At 42.0% G+C, this 15,949-nt stretch overlaps 1 protein-coding gene and 1 long non-coding RNA gene across 3 annotated transcripts in view; both read left to right on the forward strand.

Annotated features, from left to right (window-relative positions):
- LOC131922318 (uncharacterized) overlaps window positions 1-2,480 on the forward strand; it is a 31,782-nt gene extending 29,302 nt beyond the window's left edge. For both annotated transcript variants that reach the window (XR_009382246.1, XR_009382247.1), the window contains exon 3: window positions 1,307-2,480. This is a non-coding gene — a long non-coding RNA (uncharacterized LOC131922318). The remainder of the gene's footprint in view (window positions 1-1,306) is intronic.
- Window positions 2,481-8,298: 5,818 nt separating this feature from the next.
- The window catches only part of LOC131922387 (histone H3.v1-like), a 28,974-nt gene continuing 21,323 nt past the window's right edge, over window positions 8,299-15,949 (forward strand). The window contains exons 1-3 of the mRNA XM_059277173.1: window positions 8,299-8,468; window positions 9,133-9,157; window positions 15,606-15,719. Coding sequence (XP_059133156.1) covers window positions 15,653-15,719 — 67 coding nt within the window. The 5' untranslated portion in view covers window positions 8,299-8,468; window positions 9,133-9,157; window positions 15,606-15,652. The remainder of the gene's footprint in view (window positions 8,469-9,132; window positions 9,158-15,605; window positions 15,720-15,949) is intronic.

The following is a 15,949-nucleotide window of genomic DNA, read 5'->3' on the forward strand; positions in this document are numbered from 1 at the left end:
TATGTTTTAGTGGCTATCACATTTGAAAAATAAAGTTGGTTAGGTTATCATGAGTGTTAAATAGTATATTTAGGAAGAGGGGGAAACAGAATTAGACCAGATTAGTGATTGGATAGAACATTCACACATGCTTATGTCAGGTATTGATTCTGAGTCAAGGGGACAGGATGTCTTTGGGAGAATGGTGTTTTGCTTTTGACAAAAGTATGTAAATTTCACTTGGAAGTTGATAGGCATATCATCCATGTAGACTTGAATATTCACGTAAGGGTCCCCTCCTTTTTTTTTTATGACTTCTAGAGCCTCTGGTTTAGGTTGAATTTGATTGTTTCCAAAGATCAATGTTGTGGAAGCTTCATATGCCCCAGTATAGGGTGTCCAGGTGCTCAGAACTCTAAGTCATGGGATGCACGTACATTATTAGAGTGCCTCATAAAAGGGCATAGTAGTAATATAGTAATCATAATAATCAGTAGAATACAGGAAACTTAGATATTTTTGTACCACTCTAGAAATCACAAGAGAGATGGGGCCATTTTTTTTTCTCAACACAGAAACACCAACTCATCCTAAGCCTATGAGGTCTTATAAGGGCTATTACAATTCGGAATACCTTAAATATCCTAAAACTATGGCATGTAGGACTGGGTCTCCTACAACCCAGACTTGCCTCAAACTACTGGTCTCCTGAGTGTCTACCACCCTAGTGCAGGAGCTACAGGTATAGACCAGTATGCCTGACTCAAACAAACACGTGGAAGTGCACGTTATCCTCGGGGACCACTAAACCCTCGGCCTGGACTGGGGTGCGTGTGCGTGCGTGCGTGTGTGTGTGTGTGTGTGTGTGTGTGTGTGTGTGTGTGCACGTGGGTAAGGGGGTCCTACCCAACTCACGGACACACCCTCCCTCAGATCTTGGCCTCAAGAGGAGGCCGGACAGGGCCTGTTTGGGGCCCTCCTTGAAGAGAGGGGGACATTTTCCAGTCAGAATTTACGTCCTCCTCCAACACCCCGCCCCCCCCCCCCAGCCTAACACACCAGCCACGGGGCCATTTGGGGGTCAACAATATTTCTCTGATGTGGCCTCTAGTCAGCAAAAGTGAAAAACAGACTAGTGTTTGTCACAAAGGAGACGTACTGAGATATTCTGTCAGTATCATATAACATACTAATCCAGAATCTTCCACCCAAGGGCTTGGCAATCCTTGGCGTAATAATGCCCAGCAAACAGGTGAACCAAAGTGTTGTGCAAACAGAACTCACCATAATCTGAGTCTCAAAGTGTTTTCTTTACTGTATGTTGCAGGTGGAACCTGGAATACACAGAGATGGTATGTATTCTGGAGTCACTGAAGACATGTTTTAGATGTGAATTGTGTGAATACTGGTTGTCTTTTGTCTAGTGTACCACAGTAAGCAAAAACACATTCATCAATTGACAGTTGGGAGTTCGATTTCAAAAAAAAAGTGATACCTCAAGTAAGAAACCATACTCATGTGTCTACAGTGGCTACATCTAGCTGTGACCTCTTTAGTTTGGGATTTTGTGCACCAGGCTATGTTTAAACTTCTTTTATCTAGACAGATGTCCATGTCACTGAACCCAATTTTTAGGGAAACTGTTGTGAAAAAAAAATTAAGGACTTGAGCCACTGTGTCAGCTGGCCATGAGTCAACCATGGAGGATCTAGCACAGGCTCCATTCTTGTTCTGGAAGACTTTTTTTTAAAAACTTTTTTTAAATTGTATTTTGTTTACTCCATCTATGTTGATTGAGTAAACAAAATATTTTTTTTTTAGGAGTGGGGGAGGAGAACATAGGGAAATGGGAGGGTCAAGCTGGAACAGGGACAGAGTGGGAGGGCAGGGAGGAAGATACCATGATAGATGAGGACATCATGGGAATAGGAAGAGGCAGAGGGCTGGGGAGGCTCTCAGGAATCCACAAGGTTGACCCCACCTTGGTCTGCTGGCAGTGGTCCAGAGGGTGCCTGGACCGGTCTACTCTGGTGACCAGCCTAGCAAATAACCTAGCTGTCATCATAGAGCCTTTGTCCAGTGAGAGATGGAGGCAGATACAGAGATCCATGGCCAGGTACCAGGCTAAGTTCTGGGAATCCAATTGATGAGAGAAAGCAGAGATACTGCAGGTGAGGGACGTCGAGATCATGATGGGAGGACGTTCAGAGATGACCGGCCACACTAGTGGAAGCTCATGAACTGTGGACTGGTGGCTGTGGAGCCTCCATGGGACTGGTCTAGGCCCTCTGGACATGGAAGACGGTTGTTTGGCTTGAACTGTTTGGGGGGCACCCAGGCAGAGGGATCGGGATCTGTCCCTGGTCTATGGGCAGGCTTCTGGGAATCCAGGGCCTGTGGTGTGACACCTTGCACAGCCTTGGTGCAGTGGGAAGGGGCTTGGACCTGCCTAGGCTCAGTGAGCTGGGCTCTGCTGACTCCCCATGGGAGACCTTGATTTGGGGAATGTGGGAATGTGGAGTGGCTTGGGAAAGAGGGCTGGGGATGGGAGGAGGGAGGAGTGGGGGTCTGTGGATAGCATGAGGAGTGAGTAGAAAATTTCTTAATAAAGAAAAATAAAATTTAAAAAAAGTTGTAACTGGAAATGAGCCTTTGGGGATGAATGTCAGCTGGTTTCTATTAAAATTGTAAATTTCTTGAGAAAAAATAGTATTCATAATTTATCTATAACAATGTGTTTAAAGCTCACCACAGCCATATGTAGTGGGTTGATTTGTGTTTTCCTAAACAGATGAATAAACCAATGCCCAGAATAAGTGATGAGGATCTTTACATATGCAGTGCAACAAGTGCATTTAATACCCTGCCTGCACACATTAGCAAGTATGGAAGAAAACAGCCCATGTTGTGGTGTAGATCACAGATTCTGTGCTTACCACTACATTGAGACAGGATGGATGTGTGTGAACTGGGTGTGTGCTAGACTTGGTTGGCTCCTTCTAGTAAAACCTGAAAAGCTTTAAGGTGTTTAACAATATTAGTATGGACACAAAAAGCAACACAATCTAGGCACAGTGTCCACTAAGAACTCCAGTCTCCACCTGGATGTTGATCTGTGATGTCTGGCTTTTTGGACAATATAGTGGTTTTTTGTTTTGTTTTGTTTTGTTTTTTGCTTTTTTTTTTTTTTTTGAGACAGGATCTCATTATGTATCCATGGCTCTCCTGGAACTAGCTACATATATACCCTTCTGACTTGGATATCACACAGTTCTGCCTGCCTGTGCCTACAGAGAACTGTTATAAAAGGAGTTCACTACCACACTCAGTGAGACTATATATTTAAAAATGGGGTGCACTCCATTATGCTCCAGGAGTTTTCTTCTCAGTGGTGATTGGTCCTTATGTTTTCAGTGTGACCACTCAGATATCTATATCTACATATTCAGCAGTGAACGGCATATGGCTAAGTAACATCATTTCAAAAGTATTTTATGCACAATGTGTTTATACTTTCAGTACTTTGTTATATGGTAGTTTGTATTAAGAAAAGCTAGTATGCTAATATGGGCTGGAGCTTGTGGCCCAGTTGCCTCAGTGTATGATTAGCATAACCACGGAGTTTGCTAATTAAACGCAGAGTTTGACTCCTAATTCTGCTCAAAATGTGTCCAGGATGTCTCAATCTTATTAGTCCTTGTCCTTGAAAAGTGAAAGAAGGAGAGACATAAGTTCATTATTTGCTGTAGAAATTTCAGGCTAGACTAGAATACAGATCTGTTCTGGAAAAAGAAAACTGCAATATAGAGAAGATAGGACTTTGGTGAGAAAGGCATGAACAGGTATAGTACGTTCTCGATGCTCCTGTAGTCATTACCTCTATCTTAGCCAGAATTAATAAAGGCTGTACAGATGGTCAATGAGGATGTCACCTAGAAAATGATGTGTACAGGCACTGTTTATTATATTACCAATGTTCTTGTCAATTCATGATGAGGACATATCCAGGCCTGTCTAGTGGAAGGGAAGTTCCTATTCATCCCAACCATCATCTGACAACTTGGCTCTGAGTGACTTTGAATCTGAGCATCTCTAGAAAATATGGAAGCCTTTTCACCTCTCAGTGTGGTCCACTAACGAGAGAATCACTAACTGAGAGGCACTAGGCAGATTGAAAATATTGGAGGAAGATCATATATTTCTGCTAAGCTAGGGCCCTTCTATAGTTTCTCATGTAAACAGTGAAGGTAAACAGTGAAAATAAATACATTCTCTACTGTTGGTTGCAAGAGTAACCAACACAATCTCATGCTACCTGGATTCATTTAAATGTAGCTAACTGTTCTGCCAATAACAGATACCACAGAGTAATTTGTTATTATATGTACATTTATTTGAGGGCAAGTTTGTGTGTGTGTGTGTGTGTGTGTGTGTGTGTGCGCGTGTGTGTGTGTGTGTACATGCATGTATGCATGCATGTATGTGTATTTGGATGGATATACATGTATATGTATGTATATATATATGTATATTCATATGTTTTGCACTGAGAAGTTTCACAGTATATAGCATCCTAGTAAACACTACTGAGAAAGGAGGGAGTTTATAAAGTTTACCATATTTATGGGACTCCAAGAGAGACATGGACACTGTTTATCAGGTAAAAGCAAACTTAACACAGTCATGTTGCTCTTCTTTTAACAACATCACATTGACATGAGTTTAGGACTTGCCTACACCACCAATGCAATTCATGCAGGAGTGTGCAGTGCACTCAGTGATCCCCCTGAAACACCACCGTGACTCTGATGACTGTGCCTGGAGAATGGGCATGACATGGGGTGTACTAAAACAGACTGGTTTCCTCTATTTTCTACCATGAAACTGACATAACTGTCTCTGCTGTTAAAGACTTTCCAGATTCCAATGTCTTAGAAGAGAACCATCAACAGCACATGGTTGCTCCTGAGAATGCTGAAATACTGCAAGTCCAGGCAGACACTTCTGTAGATGTATCAGAAAGTGAAGCAGAAGGTACTGTTGAAATGCATTAATCTCATTGGGTGACATACGGTAGTTGTGAATCATTATTGTATGATAGGAGGGAAAGATGATGACCTTAACATTAGTTTCCTATGTAGATAATGTTGACTTGTATAGTTCCTCAGTTGAAATTCAACCACACGATTTAAGAATGAAATGTGCCGGGCGGTGGTGGCGCATGCCTTTAATCCCAGCACTCGGGAGGCAGAGCCAGGCGGATCTCTGTGAGTTTGAGGCCAGCCTGGACTACCAAGTGAGTTCCAGGAAAGGCGCAAAGCTACACAGAGAAACCCTGTCTCGAAAAACCAAAAAAAAAAAAAAAAAAAAAAGAATGAAATGTAAATTCACCTTTTGCAAACATTGAGTAACAAGAAACAGAGGAAAGGTGAGCTCAATCTTTTCTCTGTCACCGTCCCTTCACCTGGTGTAGACAGGAATAGGTGAGGCAACGTCTCTGTTACTTTCTCCCAGACACCTGCAGTGTGATGAACTGAATGTAAACAAGCTCAAGATTGACATGGTTATTGTCAAAACTGTCAAGAGTTAGCACAAAATTTCATACAGTTAACAGCATTTCTGGTGTGACCAAAGGGGATTCGGTCCCTGGAGTAGTGTGTCACACCCTGTGCTTATGGGAAAGAACAGAGACAAGGTCATGGAAGGATGTTTCTGTGTTCTTCCTTTTCAAAGGCATCATGGTAGTCTTGTCAGGTATAATATTCTTGCGTTCATCTCTGTCATTTGAAGGCAATCTTTCAACACTTAGTGCTCATCAGCATTTATCACTACCAAGTGTCCAAGCCTGTCACTGTGCTTAGTAGCTCTCCATGGAATTTGTGCATAAGGTACTTTCCCTGTTTGTGTGATGAAATACTATGACCCAAACATGCCCAAGGAGGAGTGCTTGTCTTCCCATGATACCATGAGTATGGTGTGCATATTTGCTGAGCAACCGTAGATACAGGAGCCTGAGGGCAACAGAAATAGAGAAAAGGAGTGTTTCTTTATGCTCAGCTCACCTTCTCCTTCTACAGTCATGGATCTCAGTCCCAGGAATAATGCACTAACAGCTGAACCATTTGCTACCTCAGTTAACCTTGTCAAGATAATGCCATGCAGGCATCACCAGAGCCCTGACCTTATCAGATGACTACTGATATTTGCCATCACAATGCCCACAAACAGTTTGGAGTTTCAGTCTATGATAAAGCCAGTCTCTCTGGTGAGGGACAACTTGCTCCTGTGCATTCAAATGTATGTATAAATTTCTTACCAAGTGGTCCTGGTGATACAGAATAAGCAGATCCTGTCCCTGGTTCCCCTGGGACATTTGTAGTAGTGCCTTCTTGGTCTTCTGTTGATCATTTAGGCCATCTTTAAAGGACAACCAAAGGTTAGACAGCCAAATAGCTAGCAGGCTTCTCCAGTACGGCCTCATTGCAACACTGGCTATGTCCTGACAAGTAAAGACCTCATATGTGTCTTTAGCTTTTACCAGTCTATGTTCCTTGACTTTAAGTGTCATGCTAGGTGATTTCAGTCAAGGGAGGTTTCAGGTTGATATCTATCATGGAACCTTTGACTTAATGGATTAGAAAGGGTCTGCCCTTTGGGTGATCTTTCTTGCTTTTAGAGGCATCCTTGCTTCAGCCTCTAATATGCAGAGACTGAGTTTGTGAGTTTCCCTAAAATACTGCCCATGTTCCTCATAATATAGGATATAGACCCAAGGGGATCAGCTCTCCAGACACCTATAGGAGGTGTCTGTCCCCTATGCTGTCAGTACTCGAATCTCTCACTCTTGGCTTGGTCTGACTTGTCTCTTCTTTCCTGGGGACATGAGCCTATGCTCTAAGGAGTCTCTCTTCTCTAAGTGGCCTTACTTTTTCTACTTCAGTAGACTCACAGCCCAGGCCCATCCGAACTACATCTGCTTCTCTTGGATTCTCTCATTCTGCAGCTTTTTTTTTTAAACTTCCTACTGTGCACTATATCTGTAGGTTCAATGCATACTGTCCTCTTCTGACCTGTGTGTGGCAGAGAGACAGGATTCTACTTCTAGCCCCCCAACTTTCAATTTCCATTCGTGTTACGCCTTGCTGACCTCTCCCTCTCTCTCCAGCCACTTCTCTTTCATTATTGGCATGTTTCTTGGTCTGGAAAACCTTGGAGGCCTATATGGTCCATTTTTCCAGTTACTTTATTGGTTATTTTGTATACTGGAACACATTTTTCAGGCAATGTGGACTAATTCCCACACTGTTCTCATCTTGTCCTGGGTGTTCTAGGTCTTTCTGTAATCATTTATTGTCTCACAAAGCTCATGAGAGTGAAAAGATCAGTGGAGAAAACAGAAAAGAACCCTTTTCAGAAATATATGTCTGGAAAGTCAGTTGACTCTCTAGAAAGGGTATGGATCAGACCTTTATTACATGTACATAGGTAAAAGTCTGGTGGCCAGCTGAGGTTGATGAGAGTAGCAGTTATCCTGTGCTTAAATCATCTCAGAGACTGATTGAACTCTGTGATTATTATCATAAGGTTAGCTTTCTGTGGTTGGTGCATAGCAGTAAAAGCACTTGTTGTAAAGACTGAGATCAATACTTTGAACCTGGAACCTACATGTTTGACTGAGAGAACCAGGTACAGAAGGTTCACTTCTGCTAGAGCACTGCCAGCTGTTGAGCCTCCCAAATATAATAAATGTAAAAATAAATTTTTGAAACATTTATTTAATCTTTACATGATATAACTATTCTTTTACACTGCTTTAGATTCAGATTCCCTAGAAAGAAAAATATATCTGTTCCTCATTTCTCTCCAGACATGCACAGGGCCTTAATTTGTCTTCCTGGAAGACAGTCCAGCAACAACCCAACCATATTTTCCATTAGATTTAGTTGCCATGGAAGAATCCTCTTGTACACTGTAAAGATTTGTCACTTGAATTGATTTAATAAAAGGATAATTGGCCAGTAGCCAGGCAGGGTGACCAAACTAAGATTGCTGCAAAGAGCAAGGGCAAAGTCAGGAGTCCCAAGCGAGACCCAGAGGAAGCAAGATGAGAATGCTGTATGGAGAAAGGTACCAAGCCACGTGGCTGCCTATAGATAAGAATTATGGGTTAATAAAAGTGAAAGAGCAAGTTATTAATAAGCCTAAGCTACCAGCCAAGCATTTGTAAATAATATTAAGCCTCTGAGTCAATTATTTCAAAAACAACTGCTGAATATTTCGGTGTTGCCGATGGAATAGAAAAGTCTGATTACAATTAATCCCATGTACTAAGTCCATGCAGTTTTATCCACATCAATCAAAAATTCCCTGTAAATAATACTAAGTCCTGTGAGCTGAGAGTCGCTTTCTTTCCCCTAGTGTACCCTGAAACATCTACCAGTGCCAATTCACCACACAGCAATCAAAACCTACCAACGAAGACGGTGAAGGTAAGAGGCCTTCCCTTGCCTGAGGTAGAAAGGTTACCTCAGTGGTCCCCTTGTGTTTCAGTGGGTATCACATTTCATTCATTAAACTGATCTGAGTCATCACGGACATTAGAGAGTTTATTTAGGAAGAGGAGGGAATGGAACTGTACCAACTTGGTCTTGATCAAGACAGCACACATCACAATGTGGCACAACTTTGTGTCCTGCTTTATGAGTGATCCCATCAAGGTGGGTGCCTCTAGTTTACACCAGTCCTCATGGTTGAAAGATCCTCTGAACATCCTCAAGCTGGACACACTAAGCTTCCAACCATATACTCAAGTTCTTTGTAAACCATAGTCTAGAAACAGAAAATACCTTAGTGAAACATAAAAGTTTTTATAGATGGTATGTGATACAGGTTTTGCAACCCTCTATAGGCCAGATAGGTTTACCTGATCTGCCACTGAATAAGAAAAAGTATGCCCACTACTAGTTTGTATCACAAAGGACAGAGTCCCAGATCTCTGTGACATCATCAAATAATGTACCCATTAATATAGTCTCTTTGTTACTGCTCTTCTCTGTCCTGATTTCAATCACTCGATGTTAAGGGAAAAAAGGCTTTGTAGACATTACTCAGCATGATCATGGCATTAAATATTTTCTTTCCTATTGATTGCAGGTGAAGTCTAAGAAACGCAGACGTGGTATGTATTATGGGATCACTTTCCTAAGACACACCTTAGGTGGGAATTGTGAAAACATTGGTTGTATTTTGTGTGATACACCACTGTGATGTGAGATACCGAACGATATGAGAATTGCTGTGTTAGATTTTTTTTTTCTTAGTTTCTTTTAAAGGCAAGGGCCACACCAAGTAAGTAATCATGGATATGTCTATGGTCCTTGTGTTCAACAGTAATCCTTTGTTATTTGAGGGTATTGTACTTCAATTCTTGTTTAAATCTGTTTTTCCCCCAAAAGTAGGATGGCTTTTTCACAACCCAATTTCCAGTTACAGATATGTAAATTGAAAATCAGAATGCAGGTAAACTACAAAAATGTGTTCAAACCTCATCTCAGATATGCAGGGTCAGTTACATGCTTGTGTTCCTTCATAAATGAGTTAAGCAGAACTCAAGAGGTAGTGATGAGGCTCCTTAGCTGTGCATCCTAAGAGCCACTTCCTACCTCATCAAGGGCACAATAATCCCCTTGGAGAGGTCTGCCTTCTTACATCTGCCTGCAGTAAGGCAAATCGATAGGGATCCCAAACACTGCAATGACTGCTGTAGTGGTTAGAAGTCCTAGGAAGTGTCATTCAGCATGCAGCAGACAGTCACTGCTTTGAAAGGTAGAGAAGCACAGTGCTTCTTTTAAGATGACAGATTCCCAAAATTAAATAAAGGACATGGGACAGTGGGATGGATATTTCTAAAATGGGTTTTGGATCTGGAGAGATGCATGAACAAATTAGACAACAGAAGCATGGGCCCAGGAGGAGCACAATTTAAGGACAATGTGCACTGAGAACTGCAATCACCAACTGGAGTTTTATGTGTACTACCTCATTCTCTGAGAACACAGTGCTTTTAGGGGCGGGGTGCAGGGACTCACAGTTTGTCCTTATCTATACTGGAACTACCTACTTATGTACCTACCATACTGGCCTAGAACTCACAGAGTTTCACCTTCTCTGCCTACAGAGAACTGTTATGAAAGTAGTGCACTCCATATCCAGTGGGAATACATCTTTAAATGTATTGATTGGGTACACTCTGCTCCATGTGTTTTTCCTCTCAGGGTTGGTCAGTCCCCGTGATTTGATGGTGTACTCATTAGGTACATGTATTCAGCATGGAAACACAACACTGTCACACTGCCATGAACTTAGGACTTGCCTACACCACCAATGCAGTGCATGCAGGAGTGTGCAGTGCACTCAGTGATCCTCCTGAAACACCACCGTGACTCTGATGATGGTGCCTGGAGAAAGGGCATGACATGGAGTGTACTAAAACAGACTGGTTTCCTCTATATTCTGCCATGAAAATGACATAACTATCTCTGCTGTTAATGCATTCTAGTTTCCAAAATTCAAAGGAGACTGCTTTGCAGAGGGAATGTTTCTTCAACGGATGTTGAAGTACCTCAAGTCCAGCATGGCACTTGTGCACATATGACACAGAGTGAAGCAGAAGGTACTGTTGAAATGCATTAATCTCATTGGGTGATATACGGTAGTTGTAAATCATTATTGCATGATAGGAGGGAAAGATGATGACCTTAGCATTAGTTTCCTATGTAGATAATGTTGACTTGTATAGTTCCTCAGTTGAAATTCAACCACACGATTTAAGAATGAAATGTAAATTCACCTTTTGCAAACATTGAGTAACAAGAAACAGAGGAAAGGTGAGCTCAATCTTGTCTCTGTCACCGTCCCTTCACCTGGTGTAGGCAGGAATAGGTGAGGCAACGTCTCTGTTACTTTCTCCCAGACACCTGCAGTGTGATGAACTGAATGTAAACAAGCTCAAGATTGACATGGTTATTGTCAAAACTGTCAAGAGTTAGCACAAAATTTCATACAGTTAACAGCATTTCTGGTGTGACCAAAGGGGATTCGGTCCCTGGAGTAGTGTGTCACACCCTGTGCTTATGGGAAAGAACAGAGACAAGGTCATGGAAGGATGTTTCTGTGTTCTTCCTTTTCAAAGGCATCATGGTAGTCTTGTCAGGTATAATATTCTTGCGTTCATCTCTGTCATTTGAAGGCAATCTTTCAACACTTAGTGCTCATCAGCATTTATCACTACCAAGTGTCCAAGCCTGTCACTGTGCTTAGTAGTTCTCCATGGAATTTGTGCATAAGGTACTTTCCCTGTTTGTGTGATGAAATACTATGACCCAAACATGCCAAAGGAGAAGTGCTTGTCTTCCCATGATACCATGAGTATGGTGTGCATATTTGCTGAGCAACCATAGATACAGGAGCCTGAGGGCAACAGAAATAGAGAAAAGGAGTGTTTCTTTATGTTCAGCTCACCTTCTCCTTCTATAGTCATGGATCAGTCCCAGGAATAATGCACTATCAGCTGATCCATTTGCTACCTCAGTTAACCTTGTCAAGATAATGCCATGCAGGCATCACCAGAGCCTTGACCTTATCAGTTGACTACTGATATTTGCCATCACAATGCCCACAAACAGTGGTGATCAGTTTGGGGTTTCAATCTATGATAAAGCCAGTCTCTGGTGAGGGACAACCTGTGCCTGGGCATTCAAATATACATTTGAAGCACTTACAAAATGGTCCTGGTGATAAAGAATGAGCAGATCCTGTTCCCGGCTCCCTTGGGACATTGGTAGTAGTGCCTGCTAGGTCCTCTGTGGACTATTTAGTCACTCCGTGTAGGACATCGCAGACTGCTAAGTAGTTAGCAGGTTTCTCTAGCAACACTAGCCTCCTTCTTACCTTAGCAATGTCCTGAAAGTAGAAGCCTCATGTGTGCTGTTAGCTCTAAGCAGTCTATGCTCCTTAACTTATCTGGCATTCTGTGTAATTTGAGTCAAGGAGGGTTATAGGGTGATGTCCTTCTTTGATCCTTTAAATTAATGGATGACATAGGGAGAAAGGATCTGCCCTCTGGGTGATCTTTGATGCTTTTAGAGGCACGCTTGCCTCAGCCTCCAATATGCAGAGACTGAGTTTGTGAGTTTCCCTAAAATACTGCCCATGTTCCTCAGAATAAAGTGTATGGAGAGGAGAGTATCAGCTCTCTATGCACCATAATGTGTGTCTGTTCCTTACGCTGTCAGTACTCGAGTCTCTCACTTTGGCATGGGCTGACTTGTCTCTTCTTTCCTGCAGACATGAGCTTATGCTCTAAGGAGTCTCTCTTCTCTAAGTGGCTTCCCTGTCACTTCTTCAGTAGGCTCACCGCCCAGGCTTATCAGAACTATGTCTGCTCCCCTAGGATTCTCTCATTCTGCAGATTATTTTTGCTCTCTCTCATAGACTATAACTGTAGATTCAGTGTATAGTGCCTGCTTCTGAGCTGTGTGTGACAGAGAAACAGGATTCCTCTTCTAGTCCCTAACTTTCTGTCTCTCTTCTTATGACCTTCTGCCCCTATCCTTCCCCAGCCACTTCTCTTTCATAATTGCCACAGAAGCTTACGTGGTTCCTTCTTTGTGTTACCTTATTGTGGGTTCTCTGTACAGCAACACATCGTCCATGCAATGGGTCCTAAGTCCCAGACATGTCCTTGTTCTCAGTCCCGGGTTTTCTAGGTCTTTCTGTAATCACTAAATTTCAGTTTCTCACAAAGCTCATGAGACTGAAAAGTTCCTTGGCAGAGATTAGAAAAGAACCCTTTTAAGAAAAAAATGCCTGGAAAGGCAGTTGATTCTAGTAAAGGTGTGGATCAGATCTGTACTACATGTACATAGGTAAAAGTCTGCAGGTGGCCACCTGAAGCTGAAGAGAGTAGCCATTGCCCTACACTGAAAATCATCTCAGGGCTGATTGTACTCTGTGGTTTTTATCGTAAGATTTGTTTTAGGGGGCCAGTGAGAACTTAGCAGTAAAGGCACTTGCTGTAAAGACTGAGATCAATACTTTGAGCCTGGAACCTACATGGTTGACTGAGAGAACTAGGTACAGAGGTTCACATCTGCTAGAGCACTGCCAGCTGTTGAGCCTCCCAAACAGAATAAGTATAAAAAGAAAATTTTGAATGATTCATTTCATCTTTACACCATATAATAGATTCTTTTACACTGCTTTAGATTACCATTCCCTGCAAACAAAAAAAATCTGCTCCTCATTTCTCTCCAGAGCTACTCTCTGTCTTTATTTGTCTTCCTGGAAGACAGTCCTGCAACAACCCAACCATATTGTTCATTAGTTTTAGTAAGATGTACCAAGTCCATTTGCTTTTACTCACATCAAGCAAAGATCCCCTGTAAATAATACTAAGTCCTGTGAGCTGAGAGTCGCTTTCTTTCCCCTAGTGTACCCTGAAACTTCTACCAGTGCCAATTCACCACACAGCAATCAAAACCTACCAACGAAGACGGTGAAGGTAAGAGGCCTTCCCTTGCCTGAGGTAGAAAGGTTACCTCAGTGGTCCCCTTGTGTTTCAGTGGGTATCACATTTCATTCATTAAACTGATCTGAGTCATCACGGACATTAGAGAGTTTATTTAGGAAGAGGAGGGAATGGAACTGTACCAACTTGGTCTTGATCAAGACAGCACACATCACAATGTGGCACAACTTTGTGTCCTGCTTTATGAGTGATCCCATCAAGGTGGGTGCCTCTAGTTTACACCAGTCCTCATGGTTGAAAGATCCTCTGAACATCCTCAAGCTGGACACACTAAGCTTCCAACCATTTACTCAAGTTCTTTGTAAACCATAGTCTAGAAACAGAAAATACCTTAGTGAAACATAAAAGTTTTTATAGATGGTATGTGATATAGGTTTTGCAACCCTCTATAGGCCAGATAGGTTTACCTGATCTGCCATTGAATAAGAAAAAGTATGCCCACTACTAGTTTGTATCACAAAGGACAGAGTCCCAGATCTCTGTGACATCATCAAATAATGTACCCATTAATATAGTCTCTTTGTTACTGCTCTTCTCTGTCCTGATTTCAATCACCTGATGTTAAGGGAAAAAAGGCTTTGTAGACATTACTCAGCATGATCATGGCATTAAATATTTTCTTTCCTATTGATTGCAGGCGTCATCTAAAAAGCCCAGATGTGGTATGTATTATGGGATCACTTTCCTAAGACACACCTTAGGTGGGAATTGTGAAAACATTGGTTGTATTTTGTGTGATACACCACTGTGATGTGAGATACCGAACGATATGAGAATTGCTGTGTTAGATTTTTTTTCTTAGTTTCTTTTAAAGGCAAGGGCCACACCAAGTAAGTAATCATGGATATGTCTATGGTCCTTGTGTTCAACAGTAATCCTTTGTTATTTGAGGGTATTGTACTTCAATTCTTGTTTAAATCTGTTTTTCCCCCAAAAGTAGGATGGCTTTTTCACAACCCAATTTCCAGTTACAGATATGTAAATTGAAAATCAGAATACAGGTAAACTACAAAAATGTATTCAAACCTTATCTGAGATATGCAGGGTCAGTTACATGCTTGTGTTCCTTCATAAACGAGTTAAGCAGAACTCAAGAGGTAGTGATGAGGCTCCTTAGCTGTGCATCTTAAGAGCCACTTCCTACCTCATCAAGGGCACAATAATCCCCTTGGAGAGGTCTGCCTTCTTACATCTGCCTGCAGTAAGGCCAATAAATAGGGATCCCAAACACTGCAATGACTGCTGTAGTGGTTAGAAGTCCTAGGAAGTGTCATTCAGCATGCAGCAGACAGTCACTGCTTTGAAAGGTAGAGAAGCACAGTGCTTCTTTTAAGATGACAGATTCCCAAAATTAAATAAAGGACATGGGACAGTGGGATGGATATTCTAAAATGGGTTTTGGATCTGGAGAGAAGCATGAACAAATTGGACAACAGAAGCATGGGCCCAAAGAGGAGCACAATTTAAGGACAATGTGCACTGTGAACTCCAATCACCAACTGGAGGCTAATGTGTAATTCCTCATTCTCTGAGAATACATTGCTTTTGGGGGCGGAGTGCAGGGACTCACAGTTTGTCTTTATCTATACTGGAACTACCTACTTATGTATCATACTGGCCTAGAACTCACAGAGCTTCACCTCCTCTGCCTACAGAGAACTGTTATGAAAGTAGTGCACTCCATATCCAGTGGGAATACATCTTTAAATGTATTGGTTGGGTACACTCTGCTCCATGTGTTTTTCCTCTCAGGGTTGGTCAGTCCCCATGATTTGAAGGTGAGCACTCATTAGGTACATGTATTCAGCAGGGAAACACAACACTGTCACACTGCCATGAACTTAGGACTTGCCTACACCTCCAATGCAGTGCATGCAGGAGTGTGCAGTGCACTCAGTGATCCTCCTGAAACACCACCGTGACTCTGATGACGGTGCCTGGAGAAAGGGCATGACATGGAGTGTACTAAAACAGACTGGTTTCCTCTATATTCTGCCATGAAACTGACATAACTGTCTCTGCTGTTAATGCATTCTAGTTTCCAAAATTCAAAGGAGATTATTTAGGAGAACCACTATTTCTCCAATGGATGTTGAAGTACCTCAAGTCCAGCGTGGCACAGCTGTAGCTATAGAACTGAGTGAAACAGAAGGTACTGTTGAAATGCATTAATCTCATTGGGTGACATACGGTAGTTGTAAGTCATTATTGTATGATAGGAGGGAAAGATGATGACCTTAGCATTAGTTTCCTATGTAGATAATGTTGACTTGTATAGTTCCTCAGTTGAAATGCAACCACACGATTTAAGAATGAAATGTAAATTCACCTTTTGCAAACATTGAGTAACAAGAAACAGAGGAAAGGTGAGCTCAATCTTGT

Source organism: Peromyscus eremicus, chromosome 12 (assembly GCF_949786415.1).
Source record: "Peromyscus eremicus chromosome 12, PerEre_H2_v1, whole genome shotgun sequence".
Classification (NCBI taxonomy): Eukaryota; Metazoa; Chordata; class Mammalia; order Rodentia; family Cricetidae; genus Peromyscus; species Peromyscus eremicus.